The sequence below is a fragment of the Sesamum indicum genome, linkage group LG3 (genome assembly GCF_000512975.1).
Source record: "Sesamum indicum cultivar Zhongzhi No. 13 linkage group LG3, S_indicum_v1.0, whole genome shotgun sequence".
NCBI lineage: Eukaryota > Viridiplantae > Streptophyta > Magnoliopsida > Lamiales > Pedaliaceae > Sesamum > Sesamum indicum.
This window is the reverse complement of record NC_026147.1, coordinates 17,380,751-17,399,571: the sequence shown is the minus strand read 5'-3', so window position 1 is coordinate 17,399,571 and position 18,821 is coordinate 17,380,751. Positions and strand designations below refer to the sequence as shown.

The 18,821-nt window shown below is 35.5% G+C and overlaps 2 protein-coding genes across 2 annotated transcripts; one reads left to right on the top strand and one right to left on the bottom strand.

Annotated features, from left to right (window-relative positions):
- On the top strand, nt 2,891-10,285 carry LOC105158643 (inosine triphosphate pyrophosphatase). The gene is made up of 8 exons (XM_011075462.2): nt 2,891-3,105; nt 3,210-3,274; nt 3,366-3,429; nt 3,575-3,584; nt 4,569-4,600; nt 5,432-5,544; nt 9,551-9,627; nt 9,970-10,285. Exons 1-8 carry the CDS (start codon nt 2,970-2,972, stop codon nt 10,082-10,084), a joined length of 612 nt encoding a protein of 203 aa, XP_011073764.1. The 5' UTR covers nt 2,891-2,969; the 3' UTR covers nt 10,085-10,285.
- LOC105158641 (probable pectate lyase 8) lies at nt 11,979-17,162 on the bottom strand. Its single transcript, XM_011075461.2, has 7 exons — nt 16,881-17,162; nt 16,408-16,458; nt 15,641-15,703; nt 13,538-14,180; nt 13,334-13,437; nt 13,006-13,144; nt 11,979-12,899 (listed from the first exon to the last, which is right to left on the bottom strand). Exons 1-7 carry the CDS (start codon nt 16,991-16,993, stop codon nt 12,678-12,680), a joined length of 1,335 nt encoding a protein of 444 aa, XP_011073763.1. The 5' UTR covers nt 16,994-17,162; the 3' UTR covers nt 11,979-12,677.

The following is an 18,821-nucleotide window of genomic DNA, read 5'->3' as shown; positions in this document are numbered from 1 at the left end:
CGTGTATATATGAGCCAGTTCCAAACAATCAATAATCGATTGCTCCTAGTTGCACCATATGATGCGACGTGCAATTTAGAGCACAACTTCACCGGATAGTATGAAAGACTGTGAGTCATAAGAGATATATTGGATGAGATGCAGATCGATCAGGCATTTGATATAGGACATTAAATATATTTATACAAATGTTAAATGCACGCTAATTTACATCGTCACATTCATTTCAGTTTTCCTGGCAACTATATGGTATGGATTTAGAATGCATTATGACCTATGCAGATGAATTAACCCCCAACTGTAGGCATCAACATGTCCGCTGATTTTCTATGCTATTGTAGAATTGGATCATTCTGAACTAGTCTTTCGTAATTCGACATGAGGCAAAACATTTCAAAAATGCAAAATACTAGAGACATGAGCGTACATCAAATCTCTCATAAAACTCGTACAGACAAAGATTGAAACCTACAATGCATACAATACGTTTATAGATGGTTGACATAATATGATATGATTGTGCGTAAACCACCATTTTCAATAGAAGAGATATAGAATGTGGATATTGAGAGTGTGACAACAACATAACACTTCATTTCGTATCATTATCTACTAATAGGCATGTGGAAAGTAGGTATCAACCTAGAGAAGTATCCACATTGCAATTTTTAGTATGTTGTATAATAAAACATACTTAGTTTTAAATGCATTTTCTTTTACAGTAAAATTCATTATTTTCAATGTACTTGAAGCTGAACAAATACAATCCATTCAATTAAGTTGTCTTTCTAGACTACACGATATTGAAGGTTCAACCAATGGATGGACCGATTCGAGGCCACAACTCAAAATCTTTATGAGTTTATCACATAATCATAACAAAAATACAACATAAAATGAGAATGCTCCTACCACGTCCTACAGACAAAGGAAAAGTAGTAGTTGAATGTGATAAAATTGAGGTGGATATAGCTTGTAAGGAATAGATCGATCACCAGCATGAACAGATTTACAAAATAATAAAACAATTAATTACAGACCTTGTGGTTTGAATAAACCCCTAAAACAAATTACAGTAGATCTCATAAGCAGAAAAACTAACACAATGAATAATCCTAAGAATTGCACAATGAGAGATATAAACCACATATATCGGTAACCAGATCTAGGCTCAGATAGCCAAGATCCTTAAGCCATGAAGGCCAAAGGCCACAACCCTAAACAAGGTTGCACAAATCTCACAAAACAACCAAGACTGAAGCAACAAAGGCTATTCACAAAATCCAGCAAAGATAGGCCACAGAGGCTTTTATAGAACCATGAAGGTTATGCCACTTAGGCTATTAACTTAACCCAGTGACTTCAAACTTAGAGCATGAAGAAACTGGTAGTTTTCAGAGAAGGGGGAAGAAGATGATAGTGTATATTCAACTGATGCTCCAAGAGCCATTTCGAACCAGCCATATAAAGAGATTGGACATTAATTGTCTCATAACAGCCATTTTTGGAGAAGGAAGAGACACAGAAGAAATCGAGGGGAAGGGGGAGACCCAAAGGGTCGTCTGGGAAAGAAGGAGAGAAACAGACGGTGGATTAGGGGGATTAGGGTTAGGGTTAGAAGAAATGAGAGAGAGAGGGGGGTATAAATACACAACAGTCGGGTCAAACCTTTTGTGGGCCGGGTTGGTGGATTAAGTGGCCAATTGGGCCTTGTGATTTTTGGCCGTCCAATGTAAGGGCCCAACCAATGGTTTGGGCCATTTTTATTTTCATAGTTGATTCTTTTATAATGTATACACCTTGAGATTGCTACGTGCCTTAGCCACCACAATAAGATGATTGGTTTCAATCAGCTCCATGGATGCTAAGCCATGCCGAAGCTTATTTTGCATATGTTGATCGTGACCTTGGTTTTGGCATTAATCAACAATATGCATTAGGATATAATATTTCATTAGTTTTATTTTCATAATTTAGTGCATATTGTGATTATGTAAAGTCCAATTCTACTACATTATCAAGTCGATTGCATATTAATGCCGGTGATGATGGTGATAAGCAAAACAAGCTAACACAGAATGTTGATGAGGAAACAAGAAGACTTGAGTGCCAACACCACCAACGCATTTGTCGGGCAAGTAGTCATTTTCAATATCTGCAATTATTACAATATTTAATAGTGTTTTTTTAATTAATAAATTAATAAACTTATTATTGATTATAGTTAGCTAAAAAATTAAATTTATCATTATTAATTAGTAAAATTAAAAAAGGTAGAGTCTCCATACAAAATTTTCAGCAAATAAATAAAAATAGCAGATCGTGGATGGAATTCACAACTTGCCTTAAAATTATTGTACAATAATCTTTTTTTTTATTTATTTCAGTAATTAAGCCCTGTAATTGATATATGTATTGTAATATAAAATAAAAAATAATATATTATTTAGTTTATCTTATGTTGATTATTAAATTTTGATTTTACAAGAACCAAAATGCAATATAAATTGTTGTTGAAAATAAAATAAATAAATTTATATTTATTTAAATATAATACTTTCTTTTCATTTATTTATAGTGAAATTTAAAAAATAGGGAAATATTTGAATATTTTAATAGCACAGGGGGGCATCATTCTCTACTTCGCGCTGCTGTTCCGGGATAGTAACAGTAGTGTAGAATCAAGAAAAGCGCGGGAAAATGGCGGCGGCGGCGGGGGGGGGGGGGGGGGGGATTATTAAATTTTGATTTTACAAGAACCAAAATGCAATATAAATTGTTGTTGAAAATAAAATAAATAAATTTATATTTATTTAAATATAATACTTTCTTTTCATTTATTTATAGTGAAATTTAAAAAATAGGGAAATATTTGAATATTTTAATAGCACAGGGGGGCATCATTCTCTACTTCGCGCTGCTGTTCCGGGATAGTAACAGTAGTGTAGAATCAAGAAAAGCGCGGGAAAATGGCGGCGGCGGCTGGTGGGAGGGCGGTGGTGCTGTCACATCCGGTGACATTCGTAACAGGCAACGCCAAGAAGCTCGAAGAAGTTCGCGCAATCCTCGGCAACTCAATCCCTTTTCGATCCCTCAAACTCGATCGTACATTACAATCCACGTCTGCCTGTATATGTTCGTGCTTGCCAGAGTTTTTTATGGATATTTCTTATTTTTTTTTGCCTTTTTTGTTTTTGCCCCTTTCTCAGTGCCAGAATTACAAGGTGAGCCTGAGGAGATTTCCAAGGAGAAGGCTCGGTTAGCTGCGAAAGAGGTATTGCACAGTGTGACACAATGCGTTTGTAGAAATGTTAAGATGAAATTCATGAATATGGGTGTTGATTGTGTGTTGTTGGTAATCCAAGGTAAACGGGCCGGTGCTGGTGGAGGACACTTGTCTTTGTTTCAATGCTCTCAAGGGTTTACCAGGTAATCCAAATCTGCGTACGTTATTATTAAAAACTACGATAAAGATTTCACATTTTGGAATTATTTACTTAAGTTGGTTTTTTTAGGATTCTTGATTTTCTTTGTCAACAGTATGTAGATCATAATAATTTAAAATATTTTGCAGGGCCTTACATGTAAGTTTCATGCTTATCCTTTAACCGAGGTGAAGTTCCTTTTCATTATATTCTTTTGCAGGCATTGTGAACTCCTAAAGTACTGGTAATACTTATTTATGACAAATCTTTGTGCTTGGATTTTTTCTTGTGAATGTGGTAAGACTACGGCGATGATGTAACCTAATATAGGATCTTATATGAAAGAGTGATAACCTTAAGCTACGTGGATATGTGATTCTTTTATGGAAGCGATTATATTGTGGTAGAATATGCTTATTCACAAGTTGTAGAAAAGAAAAAAAGAAATCTTCCTTCAGACCACAGGTTGTTTGACCCAAAAGTCCGATTTCTAGGATACCATTTTTCATTAGAGAGCTGGTGTTGGACAAATAACATCAAAGCTTGGCTCTAGCTAAAACTAGGATTGCATGTGACTTCAACACAAAGCCAAGTTTCTGATTCCTAAATTTTATCTAAGCTTGAGCCTCAATTTTCTAGCCTGGGTTGAGCTCTTTCCTATATGCTCCTCAGAATTTGAATCTTGAGCTTGAAACTTCTCGAGTGTTTTGCTCTTCTACTGGCACCATTTCAGTTTCTGAGGCAGAGGATATTTCTAACCGGTTAGGGAAAGTTTTGAACTTGCCTAGTATCCGGTCCCGGGTAAATTAATTCAATCCAACAAGTTCTTTCTTTAATGCCTAGACAATGTTTATGTTTCTGGAAGGAAATAATAAGAACGTGCTTCTGAGTTGACTAAAGTGTATAACGTGCTGCTATGGAAAAGGGCTTAAGAGTTAGTTATAATTCCTTCTTTTATGTAACTTTTATGTTCTTAAATCTGTTTACACACCTGAAAGAATCCTGAGCTTTAGTTTGTAATCATGGTTGCCAGTTGTCTTTGTTATTATTCTTATTGATGTATTTCAGGAATTATTCTTTGTCTAATATCCATGCTTTTCATTGTTTTCTGGACCCTTCTACACTGGATAACTGAAACTGCAGCAAGTGGTTTCTGCAGAAGATAGGTCATGAAGGTATTCACACATTGCTAAGTCTCTTTCTTGTGCATCACAAATGTCAAACACTTCACCTATTGCAAACCTTTCATAGCATGATACTCTCCCAGAACTCAATTCAGTACTAAGATCAAAACCATCAGGATTGATAATGGCTCAGAGTTTCTAAGTAATTCCTGTCAATAATTCCTATCTCGTCATGGCATTATTCATCAAAAGTCTTGTCTTTATACTTGATAGGTTCAGAGTGTGGAACTGGGAAGGGATAGAGAGAATAAGGATGTTATTGAAGAAAAATGCAGAATCTGAATGTTAACTTCAATGAAATGGCTGTCCATATAGAGAGGACAAAGCTCTAGGGATTCTGATTTAGATAATCTCCCCTACAACTGACTCTCAGACTCCAATTTATAGCTACTAAAAATGAGTGCTTGCAGACTAAAAGGACTGCACTAACTACTAAGTAGGAAAACATGCATATGTCAAATCATGTTGTTATCCACTTGACCCCATGTACTGACTTGGTCAACTGCCACATTGCCTTCTCTTTCTCCTGAAGTAAGTATGTAGTGGCTGATTGGAATCAATACTCCTCAGCAGAGTGTCCTAGTACAAAGAAAACATAAACACCTTTTTGCAAGTAGCTCATCTCCCTAGAAAGTTGTGGGGTGATTCTATCCTTACTGCAACCTATATTATTAACAGGTTACTCACTCATACATTACAGCGGAAATCTCCTCATGAGAAGCTTTATCACAAACAGCCATCATATGAGCATATGAAACTAGTATAATTATCTTAGCACTTGTGTCCTACATTATTTGGAAGTCACTTATTTTCTCTTTTTAGGTCTAAACAATTTATTGATGGCATATGAGGACAAATCAGCTTATGCTCTATGTGTATTCTCTCTTGCTCTTGGGCCAAATACAGATCCAATTACTTTTTTGGGGAAAACTCAGGTATGTTCTTTGCTTTCCAGGACCAAACATATTTACTCTTTATTGTTCCAGAAAATTAGATGTAATGACCTTTTAGGACACCTTTTTCTCTAAGTGTTTTGAGAAGTGACCAGGGCAGGAAAAAAGCACTTGAAGTAGAAGGAAACTAGGAAATTTTTTTAGGGAAAATGAAATGAGAGGCAAACGAGAAAGTTGGAGCAATACAAAGCAAAAATATAACAGTAATCCTAACATATATTTGAAGTGCGTTACATGCATCTCCAGCTTATAGTTGCTCATTATACGATGTCCAACTCCAAAATGAAATTTACGTTGGAAATTACAACAAAATGAAATGCAATCCGCAATGTAACATTGAGGTTTACTGACGTTTTTGGTGGTGCTCACCTGGACACGACATACTATCCATGTGGCTTAGCAGACATAACCAACTAAAAGATGTGTAAAGACAATCCTATTTTTACTCATTGAAGCAGACACCTGTGCCTAACCTTCCTCTTTGTAATTCTTATTATTGGTCAACATTGTAGTATTTTCGATAAGTAGCTTTGTGCTAATAGCCTAATAGTGCAGTTTTATTGCTCAAGACAATTTTTGAGTTAGTGATACTTCTAAAAGTATTAAGAAATACTTCATTTTTACAAAAAATAAGATAATTTATTAATCATCTTTTATCCTTAGGATTTTTCCTTCTACCATTTCATGCTAATCTCATTACGGATGCTGCTTAAACATCTTTTTTGATATATGTGGCCAACAAGAAATATAATTAAATTTAAATCATTACACGATATGAAACATATATAGAAAATGTCTTCAATAATTTTTTTCACTTGAATAAAACTAAATTTTTTTACCTACCCTAAGGAGGTGTGATTTTCTGCCGTTCTAATTTTCTGATACTTTGATGGGGTCAAAATATATAAAACCCACAAACCTGCCTTAAATATCCCTATAGATAAAATTTGTTCAACATGGTTAGCTTATCCGACTGGCTCTAATGTGGTGTCAACACTGTTTGGAGTAGTTGTGAATTATTTGCTTAGCATTTCCTTGGATGAAAATGGGAGGCCATAGCCTATAATTTACATTTGCTCGCAGATTTTTGAACACTATGTATGAGTTGACATGAAGTTAATTTGAGGAGCTGGAAGGATAGGGGGCTTAGCATCAGTAATGCATTTGAAGGGTGCAGGACTTGAATTCAAACTCCTGTGCTTTTGCAGAACATAAAGGAATCAAATGGGAAAATAATTGAAACTTGATGAATATCACTTCTATTAAGATTTATCCTATACTTCTTTCCTAATCCTTTATGCATGCCTTTGCTTTTCTAACATCATCTAACATATTTACAAAACTCAAAAGCTTTTTAGTCATCCTATTCAGTCTGAAACTGTAGGTTGGCTTCTCCTTCACTTTCACCACCAAAGTAATCGTCAATTACATGTTAGCTTCCTTAATCTCAGGCACCTTTACTAGGATTAAGAAGATTAGAAGTCCTAAGGGATGCTCTTCTGGGAGAAACTGAAAATAATTTTCAGATGTTTGGGTTAATAAGGAACTAAGTTAGTTTTGAGTTGGAACCTCAGTTCTATCTAACTGTGCTTGCACAATACAAGTAAGCCTTTCCTTCTGTTCTTTTATACCAAGTCGGTAGACTTTGTGTTGCCTCTGTTTTCAACTATAGTTTTCACCCAGGTCAAATTCTCCATCCTTGTGATATGCCACTCCAGGTTGTTTTTCACAAGTCATGTAATTCTTTCAAGTCTCTTGTTCCACCAATCTAACATCTCATGGTCACATGTGAATTAATTCAGAATTACTCCATTTGGCACCAATCATCATGAAAAAGAATACCTAATCTTTATTGGATGTGAGCATAAGAAATAGTGGAAAAATAAATAGAAGGTAAAAAAGTGTGATAAGAATTGTTGTTAAGGGTTCGTTTGGTTCAATAAGAGGAAGAGGGAAGGGAAAGGGATAGGGGAAGTGGAAAGACGACGGGGAGCGGAAAGAATAACAACTTTGGTTTAAATTGTTTGGTATAATCAACGGGAGTAAACTCTCAAATACTTCTCCTTATTCGGTACAAGAAAAATAGATTGAAAAGGAAAGACTAATTTTTGAAATTTTACTAATTAGCCATTTCTATTCATTGTGTACTAGAAAATAAATAAGTTAATACTATAATAAAATAATTCTAAGTTACTAAAAATTGAAAATTAAATTTAAAAACTTACTAATAAAAATATTCATCATAGATGAACAGGAATATTTTTTATATGGTAATCTTTTCTGAAAGATGATATACAGGTGTTATTAGCGAGAAAAGGAAAAAAGAAATGGAGGGTAATTATATGTATGCGTAATAGAGTAAATAAAAATAAAATATGCAGTTTTTCGTCTTGTTTACCTTATACTTTCACTTTTCCGTTTGGAGAAAGCAAAATTGGACTCCATACTGGTTTCATATACATCCAATTTTACTTTTCTTTTTCCTTATACACCCATTTTTCACCCCGACCAAGTAAGCTCTAAGTATATAAGTGTAAGACTTAGTTGCATTTACGATGAGCAGTTTAAAGTTTATGATTTCCAACATATGGCTGTGTTATAGCAAGACCCTATTAACCTTATAAGAGCTAAGTATTGTTTCAGATACACCTTGCAGCAAAGCCAACTCTATGCTGTTAACAACTGATCAATTCTCCTTTTATGACATCGTCCAATTATGTTTCCAACTGCTACTGCATGAACAATCAAATTTAACAATTTATATTATCGCTTTATTTAGAAAGAAAACAAGAAAAGGAAGCATCAATCATAGAAATACGCAGTTAGTTAGTCATACCATCTTTATACGTATCTATGCAGCAACTATAACTAAAGCATGGCTAGTTTGCCAAAAGAACAAAAGAGAACAACAGAAAGTTGAAAAATGTTTGATTGTTAGGCATCATCTAATCTGCTTCGCTTCTCTCACAATTTTACCTTTAGGTGACAAGTGTGTAATGTGTTAAACACTTGAGATATTATTTTAGCTAGAAATTTTTCTTCAATTAGGTCTGCTTGCAAAATGTGATTCTTTAATAGAATGAACAAATTTATTCATGATGAGAAAAAGAGAAAAATAAGCAGACAAGAAAATTGAATTTTTCAAGCTAAATTCATTCTTAATTAGCACTAGGAGACATTGGACCACTAATTGTGCATAAAAGGTGAACACAGCTGGTGGTTTTAAGTTAACTTCCATATTGATTATATAAATCTAGCCCAAGCTTTAGAAAATTTAATCTAATTGAACTGGAACTTGTGCTGCTTATAGCTCAATCTAGATTATTTCAAGGTTGTTCTGCATCAAGGTTTTAACAAATTTGACCTTGTAGAGTTAATTTTTTTTTTAGCAGTGTGATTTTGCTTATATACTTTTATGTTCCTGATAGGAAATTCCTATGGACAATTTGTAAGAGGCTATATCTCTGTGGTAGGAAATTTATCTCTGTTGTGTGAAGGTCGGACCGATATCTAAAATGCAAGTACAGGGAAAGAAAATACTTTTGCACAGTGTTAGTAATTGAACGAGCTGCATTCCAATTGGAAATCTACCATAAGAACTCTGTGTTAACCTTCTCAGAGTAGACTACAATTTTCTATGCAGCAAGAGTACTGCCGAAGCTAGTGTGCAGTTTCCTAAGAATCATTCCCAATGTTGTAATCATCATTTACAGTTCCATGGCTTTGCTTGTATATTGATGTACTCATACATTCTTGTCGAACTAAAGGAAATATGTCTTTGTCTAATTTCATTTATACCTCTATGTAAATCATCTCTAATTGTGGTATCTTTCCAATGAACTGCTCAACTACAGTAAATAGGTGTCCCCTGTTTAGTTATTAAGCTATTGCCTTGCAGTTTGGAGGGTGTATAACAAATGTGTATTTGCATCTTGCTGGATTGTGGATACAGCAACACTAGTGACATAATTTGTGGCTGAAATTTCAGGGAATGATAGTTCCTCCAAGGGGACCGAATGATTTTGGATGGGATCCAATCTTCCAACCTGATGGATATGACAAGACGTAAGTTGATCCCCTACTGCTCTAGTCTAAAAGGCATTGGTTTTATTTAGGGATAATTACGTAGAATAGATAGCTCCTGAGGTTTTTGACATATTATAATAAAATTTTATATTTTGGAAAATTACATTGATAGCCCTGCAGTCATACTCTACATTACGAATTCCCCTGTACCGGCATCTATTGTATAACATGATTGTATGAGGTATATTGTAATTTTTCAAAATTGACCAAGTTTTCTTGAAGTATGCATGGATTTATCCCTTTTGTTTAGTGTGACATAAGAACAAGCCAAAGAACTTGTGATAAGACAAGGGAAACTAACTGTATTTGTGTTTGTTATAGTTATGCGGAAATGGCGAAGGAAGAGAAAAACAAGATTTCTCATCGTTATAGGGCCCTTGCTCAGGTGAAATCACATTTTGTCGAGGCTGAATATACTTTTCAGACAGAACCCTGATTTATGAGTGATATATGAATATACTTTTCAGATGGAACCCTGATTTATGAGTGACATATGTGATTTCTAGAACATATTGAAGCACTCTGAAAAAGCATGCTTTACTGATTAGTATGTGTAGGGTATGTCTGGAAACTAAGGAAGCTCCTGGTTCAACTTTGGTTTCAAATTTATAAATGAAAAACTCTAACGTGTTAAATTCAGATATCACTAGTTCTGACAATTTTATCAGTACCTTCGACTAGTCCCATATGCTTAAAGAATGCCGGGAGGCAATGATTTCTCCATGATTAACTCATTTTCTTTCTTTAGTTCGGCTGATTTTCATGAAGTACTTGTGGCATCTAATCATCCTGCCAACTAAGTTTTTCATGTACTGAGGCCAAAATTAGCTGAATAGACTTTCTTTTAGTATGCTGCAGTATGAAGTGGGACTTAGGTGTTAATCTCTCCCTCTCCCCTCCCTGTATATATCTATATATATAAAAATTTTGTTTGTCTAGCTTTAAAGTAAGTAATATATATATCGTGATTAAGTCAAGTAATTTGTCTAACTTTATAAGATGTTGGAGTTGACACTAAGAATTATGAGCTCACTAACTCCCTCGGATATATAACATTTTCTTTTCCTTAGAACATGAACGTGCGTCCATGATTAGGAGCCCTCTAATATTGTTGTTAGATCTGAAACATTTCCTGCAAGTACGATGATTTTACCTGATGGTAAGCTAACACCCAACATAATCATAAGCCTAACAACAATCACGCACTAATCAAGGGTTGCATAGTGATTAACTACAATCAAGGGGTTGGTCGGCATTCTAATTGTTTTATGTGAAAGGGCAAGTATAGTTGCATGAAAGTGAAGGAGAATGCAGCTGAATGTAGAATAGGTTGGACTGAATGTGACAGCTGCTGCTGCTATGAACATATTAGATAACACATAACATGGCAATTGCATGTGGGCTTAGTTGGTGAATTAATTGAGAGTTGCCCTCCAAATGCCTCTCACATGCCATATGGACCCATCACCACATGCTATGCCGTGTGGTTTAGCAATCTTTGCACGTGAGCTGGGATTTGGAAATTCAGTAACCTTCAGTTTTTTCTCTTAGGTAGGACTTTCAGCTACACCAATTACATAGGTTCACTCATGCGACCAGTTCTGAAGGGAAGAGTTATGATGCTCACTTGGTTGTTTGAGGGTCGTAGTCGGCTGAAACCTGCTCTTTTGAGTTAATTGAATTAGCTTTGGAAACTACTGATAATTTGATGTTACATAGAAGATGAAGGGGCTTTCTTTTTTATTTTACTAGATATGGTCACACGCAGTTCCCGCAAGCATATGAAAAAACAATGTTGTGAGATTATAAGAAAAAAAAAGTGAAAAGACCAAATTATAAATTGTAATAAATATGGAGAAGTAAATATATATAAAATTATAAGATTATTAAAAAATATGAAAAATTATTGATTTGACCAATTTTTTTTAAAAGGAAGGAAATGAAATAAAGGGTAAATTTGAGTATTCAAAATTTGGTATGGCAAAAAAATTTCTTTTATTACAGTAGAGATATAAATTATGCGTACTCCTGTATAGTCCTATTTTCTGTTTCTTTCTTTTTCTTCTTCTTTTTTTTTTTTGTTTTTGTTTTTGTTTTGGAGAAGAAGTACAACTACTATTAATTGTAAATGCCCTTCTTCAGCTTATTACTGGGGATGAAATGGAAGGAAAAAGGTCAAAATTGAGCCCTTGAATTCCTATGCAGTTCAATGATAGAAGTTGAGACTATGGGCCACTTAGTTACTTTAAGAAGTTCCAAAACACATAACAAATGAAGTAATAATCACTACTTGTCACAAAGATAGAGCAAAAGGCAAAAGAGGTGAGATATGTCTGGTAATATATATTGATGTTAATTATATACGTAATCCATCATGCAAACAAAACAAGAAAGATTGCTTTCATTGACAAAGACAAAGCGAAAAAAAGTAATAAAATATAAAGGCAATGAAACTTGCTACTATGCATCTTGTATTACATAAGAAAGATCTCTCTCTTTCTCTCTCTCTTGCTTTTTCTTTTTTGTCCATAACTTAAGTTTTTGACATTCACACTATAGCTTGTATGACTCCGGAAAGCTAAATAGAAGAACGAAGAAAGAAAATACAATATTGTTTTAGTTCATGTAAAGAACAAAGACCAACACAATTCTTGTGGAGGACTGAACAGCAGATATGTGGTTAGGAAGTGGACAATAGGCAGAGAAATATTGGCACTGCCACAAGTATAAGATTTGGACAACGCTTCCGCACCTGTTTCCAGAACACCATTTTTTCCTTTCAACCGAAGCAGGCCGAGGTTGCACAATAATGGGATGAGAGGAGGGCATGGTGGGGTTTTGGACATGTGTAAAAAATGTACACTTGCCAATGTGAAGGGACGAAACAGGCAAATAATCGATGTGTGATATGGGTATAAGTAGCACTTGGAGTAGCAAATAGGAATTTAACAGGAGAAAGAGTAGGAAGATGAAGGAAAAGGGAAAAAAGAAGACTTGTTTTTGATATTTTATGTAATAGGCTGAGGATGTTAGCACTGGCGGCCCCGACGACAACCGAGGGCACCAGCACCAGCAGTAATGGTTCCAACCATGGAGGAAGACTTGGCTCCAAGGCTTGATGCTCTGGCATAGCTGGCTGAAGCTCCAGCTCCAGATGGGGTGAAATAAGCCCCATTGAGCATTAGGTCACCTTCCGATCTCCAGTTCCAACTCTTCCATTGACCTTCAGCTGTATCCACTCTCTTCGTCACCTGACCAGAATGATCCATCAATATCAAACAAATTAAAACACTTGAATATTATTTCAGTGTATGTAACTATTGTCTGAGAAGCAGAAACCTTAAAGCTATAAGTTACCTCTTTTGCAAAGGGATTGACTGGTGCAAGGTATCTGTTGCCTTGGCTGTTGATGGTGGGGTCTGCACTTCCACCTATGGCATACATTTCCCAGTGAGTGTAGTCGTTGTTCACCACATGGTAGTATCCGTGTCTGCACCTGAAATTTCATAACATGTTTGTTATGTCAGATGATATATCTAAATCCAAGAAAGTTAAGTTCACATGGACAGTGGACCAAGCCTAAGTGATTATCTTATAAATGGATTGCTATAGGCCATAATTGTTTATATATATTTGATATCAATGCGGTTTAAGGAGATGATATCTACAGGGACAGAGTGCTTACCTTGGCATTCTCTGGATGAGGCCCTCCCCAAAATGATTGTATGCAATAGTCACTTGCATTTGCTTGTCTCTCACATAAGAATCACTATGACCCAATAGCATAACCTGTTTCCAGTAAAAGAGAAGACAATTACCAGTACCATCCAGGAACATTCTCTTTTAGGCAAAACTAGCAAATGAGAAGCCCTTCACGCTGTCTACTCACCTCATTGTGGTGGGTGAAATAATTGTTGGAAATGGTAATGGCAGTGGATCCCATGACAGCATCTACAAGCCCGTCAGCACAGTTTGAGAGTGAATTATGATCCACCCAAATGTGGCTAGACCCGAAGATAGAAATGCCATCACCATCAGCCATAGTCCTCCAACCATAATGAGAAGGTGAGCTTCTCACCATAGCATTCCCAGTTGGTTTGCAATCGTGGATGTGGAGGCCATGGATGATGACATTGGTGATGAATTGGATTGTGATGCATGCTCCATTAGCAATGTGGACATTGACTCCACGACCATCTATTGTCTTAAAGCTGTTCATGATCAGTTCTTGCTTCAATGTTATGACCATGTCCCGTTTGAACACGATCCAGAGAGGCTCATCCTGGATAACAGCATGGCGCAAGGTGCCAGGCTTGGGGTTAACGGCATCGTCATCACCTGGATCAGTGACAACATAATATCGGCCATCACGGCCACCAATGGCATTGCGCCCAAAACCAATACCGCAGTCAGCAAGCCGCTTCCGGTTCCTCTGCCAATTGGGGTCGCATCGCCAACAGTCATCAATAGGGTTACCAGTTCCACATGAGAAAAACCCAAGTTTTCGCCTCTCAGTGCTGTTTCTGGTGGCCCTATATGTTCAAAAGATATGGTAAGTCGTCACATCAAGAATACAACTCTAAGTTAGGTGCCGCATGTAACATGTAACACCGATCTTAATTAGCTATTACACTATTGTCCTTTGATTATAATGTTAGTTTCCAAGTGGTACCGACAGAATGTGAAGACAGAAAATTTAACATTACTAATCAGAGAGACTATACGTCGGTGGTCCAATTACTGATCCATGACTTCACAGCCAATCAATTTGCGTTAGCAGTTAAGAAGGGCAATTCGGGTCTTTCCTGCATGACTAGATATATTAACTTTTGTCTGGTTTAGTATGTGAAGAAGTGTCTTCTTTGGTCACACATGGGTGATGCTCTCACGTGAAAAGGATAGGATACCATAATCATTCCCACATACATGATAGTATTGTATTCCTCTTGTCAGCAACTCTATCACATTCCACCATGTACAGCTTATCTGAGTCTCACATTTTCTAGCGCTTTTCTTGCATGCACATGCGCATGACACAGACACACATGCCCACAAGAATAGAATCAGATGATGACTTTTACATCATTTGAACCACAGAGATTAAGATTTTGAACACAAGTATTAAAGAGTACTTACACATGAACAGTTTTGCAAGAGAAATTATGTTACATGAAGTGCGTGATAAAGGACAGTTTTGACTTTTGAAGTCCTAGGAAGAAAGAAAGAAACCATGGAGCAGTAACATAAACAGTCAAGGAACCGACACTAGAAAACAATAGTTGAAAGTATATATATATTTTTTTAACAAGAACGATTGTTGAAAATATTAACAGCACGTAAAACTCTAACTTCTGTAAAAGCAATTAAGCAAGAATAAAATATGCATGACGCAAGCTTTCTGATAGAAGGAAGAGAACTAGATTCACAAATATACAAATATAAGAATCGAACAGCGCAAAACACGAATCTAATTACATTAGCATGTGGATGACCTGAACAGCAATAACGCACGAAGACCAAAAACACAGTAGCAAGAACATGATTCGAGTAAAAATTAGCATATTCAACAACGTGAATGCTATAAAAGGTTATATTAAAAATTAGTCCTCATTAACACATTCGTTGCAGTATCAAGATGTTAGCGCCAACCCTTCAGACTAGAAAAATCTTAGTGAGTACCCGGTACCCAACCCTTCAAGATTTATCATATCCCTATATATATTAATCAAAATACTGAACTATCATATCTAAAAATTGCCTAAAATACTAGCCCCCCACCTCAGTCCTCAATATTAAAAAGTAAATAAATACACCATGTGAGTGGGGACATGGGTCTGCTAAAAAATCATAGTGGCATTCAATTCGAAAACCACTACGAGAAAGAACTCCAATCCTACTAAAATGCACAAAGGGGCAAATTTCAAGAATTCTTGAAAACAGAAATAAAAGAAAATTAGTTAAAACTAAATGCAGAAAGGAGCAGAGCACCTACATTTCAACCATTCTTGCAACCTCTTCTGGGTCATCCACTGCATGTTCATTCAAACCTTCCAACCTGGAAAAGAGACATAGTTCATCAACATTCAGACACACCTGCTCCTCCTCTGTGCAATCACATTTTACACATTTGACATGATTTTCAAGAACTTGTCCCTCCAAATTGTTCCATGAATTTTTTTACCGCGAATTTGCCATTTTGGTTTTGAAGGGACCCCAATAATAAATGAAGGTGGTGTAAGTTCACATGGGCTGTCTGTTGCTACCGACACTATGTAGCTATTTGTTTTGTTCAGTATGTTAATATTGGTGTTCCATTTTACATAATGCAATGGGAGTGGCAAAGTGCCCATATATATACACTGTCACCACTGTCAAAACCGCAAAAAGATGCTTTTTAGACGAGAGAGAGAGAGAGAGAGAGGATTTTCTGAGTTGGGCAGATGGAAATGTAGTGCATCAAATTACAGCAATTGCTCAACCTAAATATTATTTTCGGTTCACAGTTGTAGTGGACGAAGTGCAATGTTTTTAGGGTAATTCAGACGAGGGAACCCGAGGAGGATTGTTGGACAACAGATTAGGCGGTTGAGATCTGACAATGAAATGGGATTGATTCTTTTCGGGGTAGAGACAGGAAAATTTGGGGGGGTGGGCGGGGCTCTCCGCCTGAGGTTTGACTTCTATGAAAGTGGGAAAAATCGACGGTGGAGATTTGAGAAATTAGGAGGAACCGAGTCGACTCAGTAATGAAATACTCACTTTTCCGCCATTGTTGAGGTTGAAGAGCTCTGCAACTCCTTCTCCGCAGCACTGAGAGAGAAAACAACGGAAACAAGATAATCAAAATGTGCTTGTTAAGATCAATAAACTAATGCAATTTCTTACTTTTGAGTCTATTGAGAAGAAATTTTCAGGAAAAGAAGGCATAAAATTGCCACAACATTTCTGCAGAAATGCAGGATAATTCCGAACTAAATCGAAACGGTAACATTCGACCAACCAACCAAATCAACAAGAAAAGCTCCAAACAATTTCCTCTCATAAACACAGATACACACACACACATTGTAAGAATCACGCCCAAAATTTTGAAACTACACAAAGATATACAACCAGAAAAACACTGGGAAGAAGATGAAGACAGTTTTTGCGAATTTTTCACAGAGATCAAACGCGCATACTTCAGAAAACGAGCATTTTCATAGCTGTAAGCAAATACAACAAAAAATTACCTCAAATTCAGCGTAGCTTCATCTTTTTGAACTCTAGCAAGAGCTCCAACGAGAAGCACGAACAGCAGCACCGAAAACAGAGACAATGATTTCTTCCACTCCCACATTGCCATTACAATACCACCACAGCTCTCTCTCTCTCTCTCTCCTCCCCTCTCTCTCTCTATATATACACACACACACAAACCTGCAAAAATGGAACTGAAGTATTTGAAAGAGAAAAGCAACAGAAATCCTTTAGACAGAGAAGAGCAAAAATTATGGAGAGAGGGAAAAGGAAAGCGCCACGACCAATTTAACGGCCTCTGCTGTTTTTATAGACTGCGACACTCGGAAAACGTTAAACTTAACGACCGTTAACTAACTGCCAGTACTCCTCTCCTATTGATTACCTGTTAACTGTATTCATAATCAATCACAACATAGTATATGTATAATCGTACGCCGTATTTTTATACATCCCTTTGACGAAAGATTGCTTTTAGTGTACTACCACGTTAGTAGGAAAATTCCAACACAAATTGTGTTTACCTGAACTTGAATCAATTATATAGCAACTATAATATATTTACGGTGGTGATTGTTGTATAGTTCATAAAATAGTTAATCACATGACAAGTGTATCATATTAATTTAGTTCGACAAATGATTTGTTCAAGAATTTTTTCATTTTAGTAGTGCAACTCAGTATACATATAGATACAAGCATAATACTTACAGATGTAGAGCAACTGATGTATGCTCGTTTACATAAAAACTATGCATACTGAGCTAAAGTTCGAATTGAGAGTCAGTAAATGTGCTTAAATCTTTTACCAGTCTTAGATCGCGAGCCGATTCGAAAAAGCTATATGTGAAAAGGTCAGCAAGTATAACACTGGATAGACCCTGGTTCTAGCGTTCTAATACTTAAGTCAGTGGAGTTGAATTGATAATTATTAAATATGGTAGAAAGAATATACTTGCATTTAGAGATTATGTGTTTATAGAAATGACCGAAATGTACGAACTAACGTGGGCAAATGATTCAAAGATGACTAGACGGACGCATAAATCAAGTACATCATCAGGTTGGATTGAATTGATCTGAGTAAAATACATACAGATCTTTGAAGTGTTCGACCTAAAGGGCGTTTTAGTCATTTTACGGAGTATGGGTGTGATCCCCACATCATATACCATCTCCTAATTAATTACGAATGTGAAACTAGTGAATTTAGGGGTATATTTGGTATTAAAATAAAATTGTTTTTTTCATTTTTTTTAATAATACAATAATAGTACTAATTATTATTATTATTATTACTGTTACTATAACTAAAAAATATTTTAAAAAAACTATGAAAAGTGAATTATAAGTGATATAAGTACATTGGAGGTATAAAAGAAAATTAGTAGTCAAAATAGATTCGATACGTATCCATAATTTAAATTTTTATTTATTTATTTAATTAAATAAAAAATAATAAAAGTACAATAAATAATTAATGAAAATTGATAAAAAAAAATAATAGCATAAGTCAGAATTTCTTGTCCTTGAATAATTGAATTGTATAAAAACTACATCTGGATTTGATGGGAGGATTCGAGAAAGTATTTCAAATAACTTAAATTCATCAATATTTAACAAAATATAGTTCACATTTATAAAAATAAACACTCAAAATTTTTATTTACACAAATCACCCATCCTTTTTGAAAAATTACATCTATCAGAAACATTAACATCATTTACACAAATTACCCCTATTTTTTAAAAAATTACACATGTACCCTCATAAATGTGAACAATCATTAAACGACCTACTCCAATTTTTTGACTGATAGAGATGATTTTTGCAATTATGCAAAAGATATGATAATTTACGTAAATAGACCATAAATTGAGGGTGCAACTGCAATTATTTCAAAAATAATAATTAAAAAAAAAGTGAATGATTT

What these genes read in the sequence shown, in the direction of transcription:
- LOC105158643 (XM_011075462.2), top strand. Translation starts at nt 2,970, where the DNA reads ATGGCGGCGGCGGCTGGTGGGAGGGCGGTGGTGCTGTCACATCCGGTG. An exon ending in CTCGGTTAGCTGCGAAAGAG is followed by an intron (nt 3,275 to 3,365) that starts GTATTGCACAGT and finishes TGGTAATCCAAG; the next exon opens with GTAAACGGGCCGGTGCTGGT. An exon ending in CCTGATGGATATGACAAGAC is followed by an intron (nt 9,628 to 9,969) that starts GTAAGTTGATCC and finishes TGTTTGTTATAG; the next exon opens with TTATGCGGAAATGGCGAAGG.
- LOC105158641 (XM_011075461.2), bottom strand. Translation starts at nt 16,993, where the DNA reads ATGGCAATGTGGGAGTGGAAGAAATCATTGTCTCTGTTTTCGGTGCTG. An exon ending in CTCATCCAGAGAATGCCAAG is followed by an intron (nt 13,145 to 13,333) that starts GTAAGCACTCTG and finishes ATGAAATTTCAG; the next exon opens with GTGCAGACACGGATACTACC. An exon ending in TCAATCCCTTTGCAAAAGAG is followed by an intron (nt 12,900 to 13,005) that starts GTAACTTATAGC and finishes CATTCTGGTCAG; the next exon opens with GTGACGAAGAGAGTGGATAC.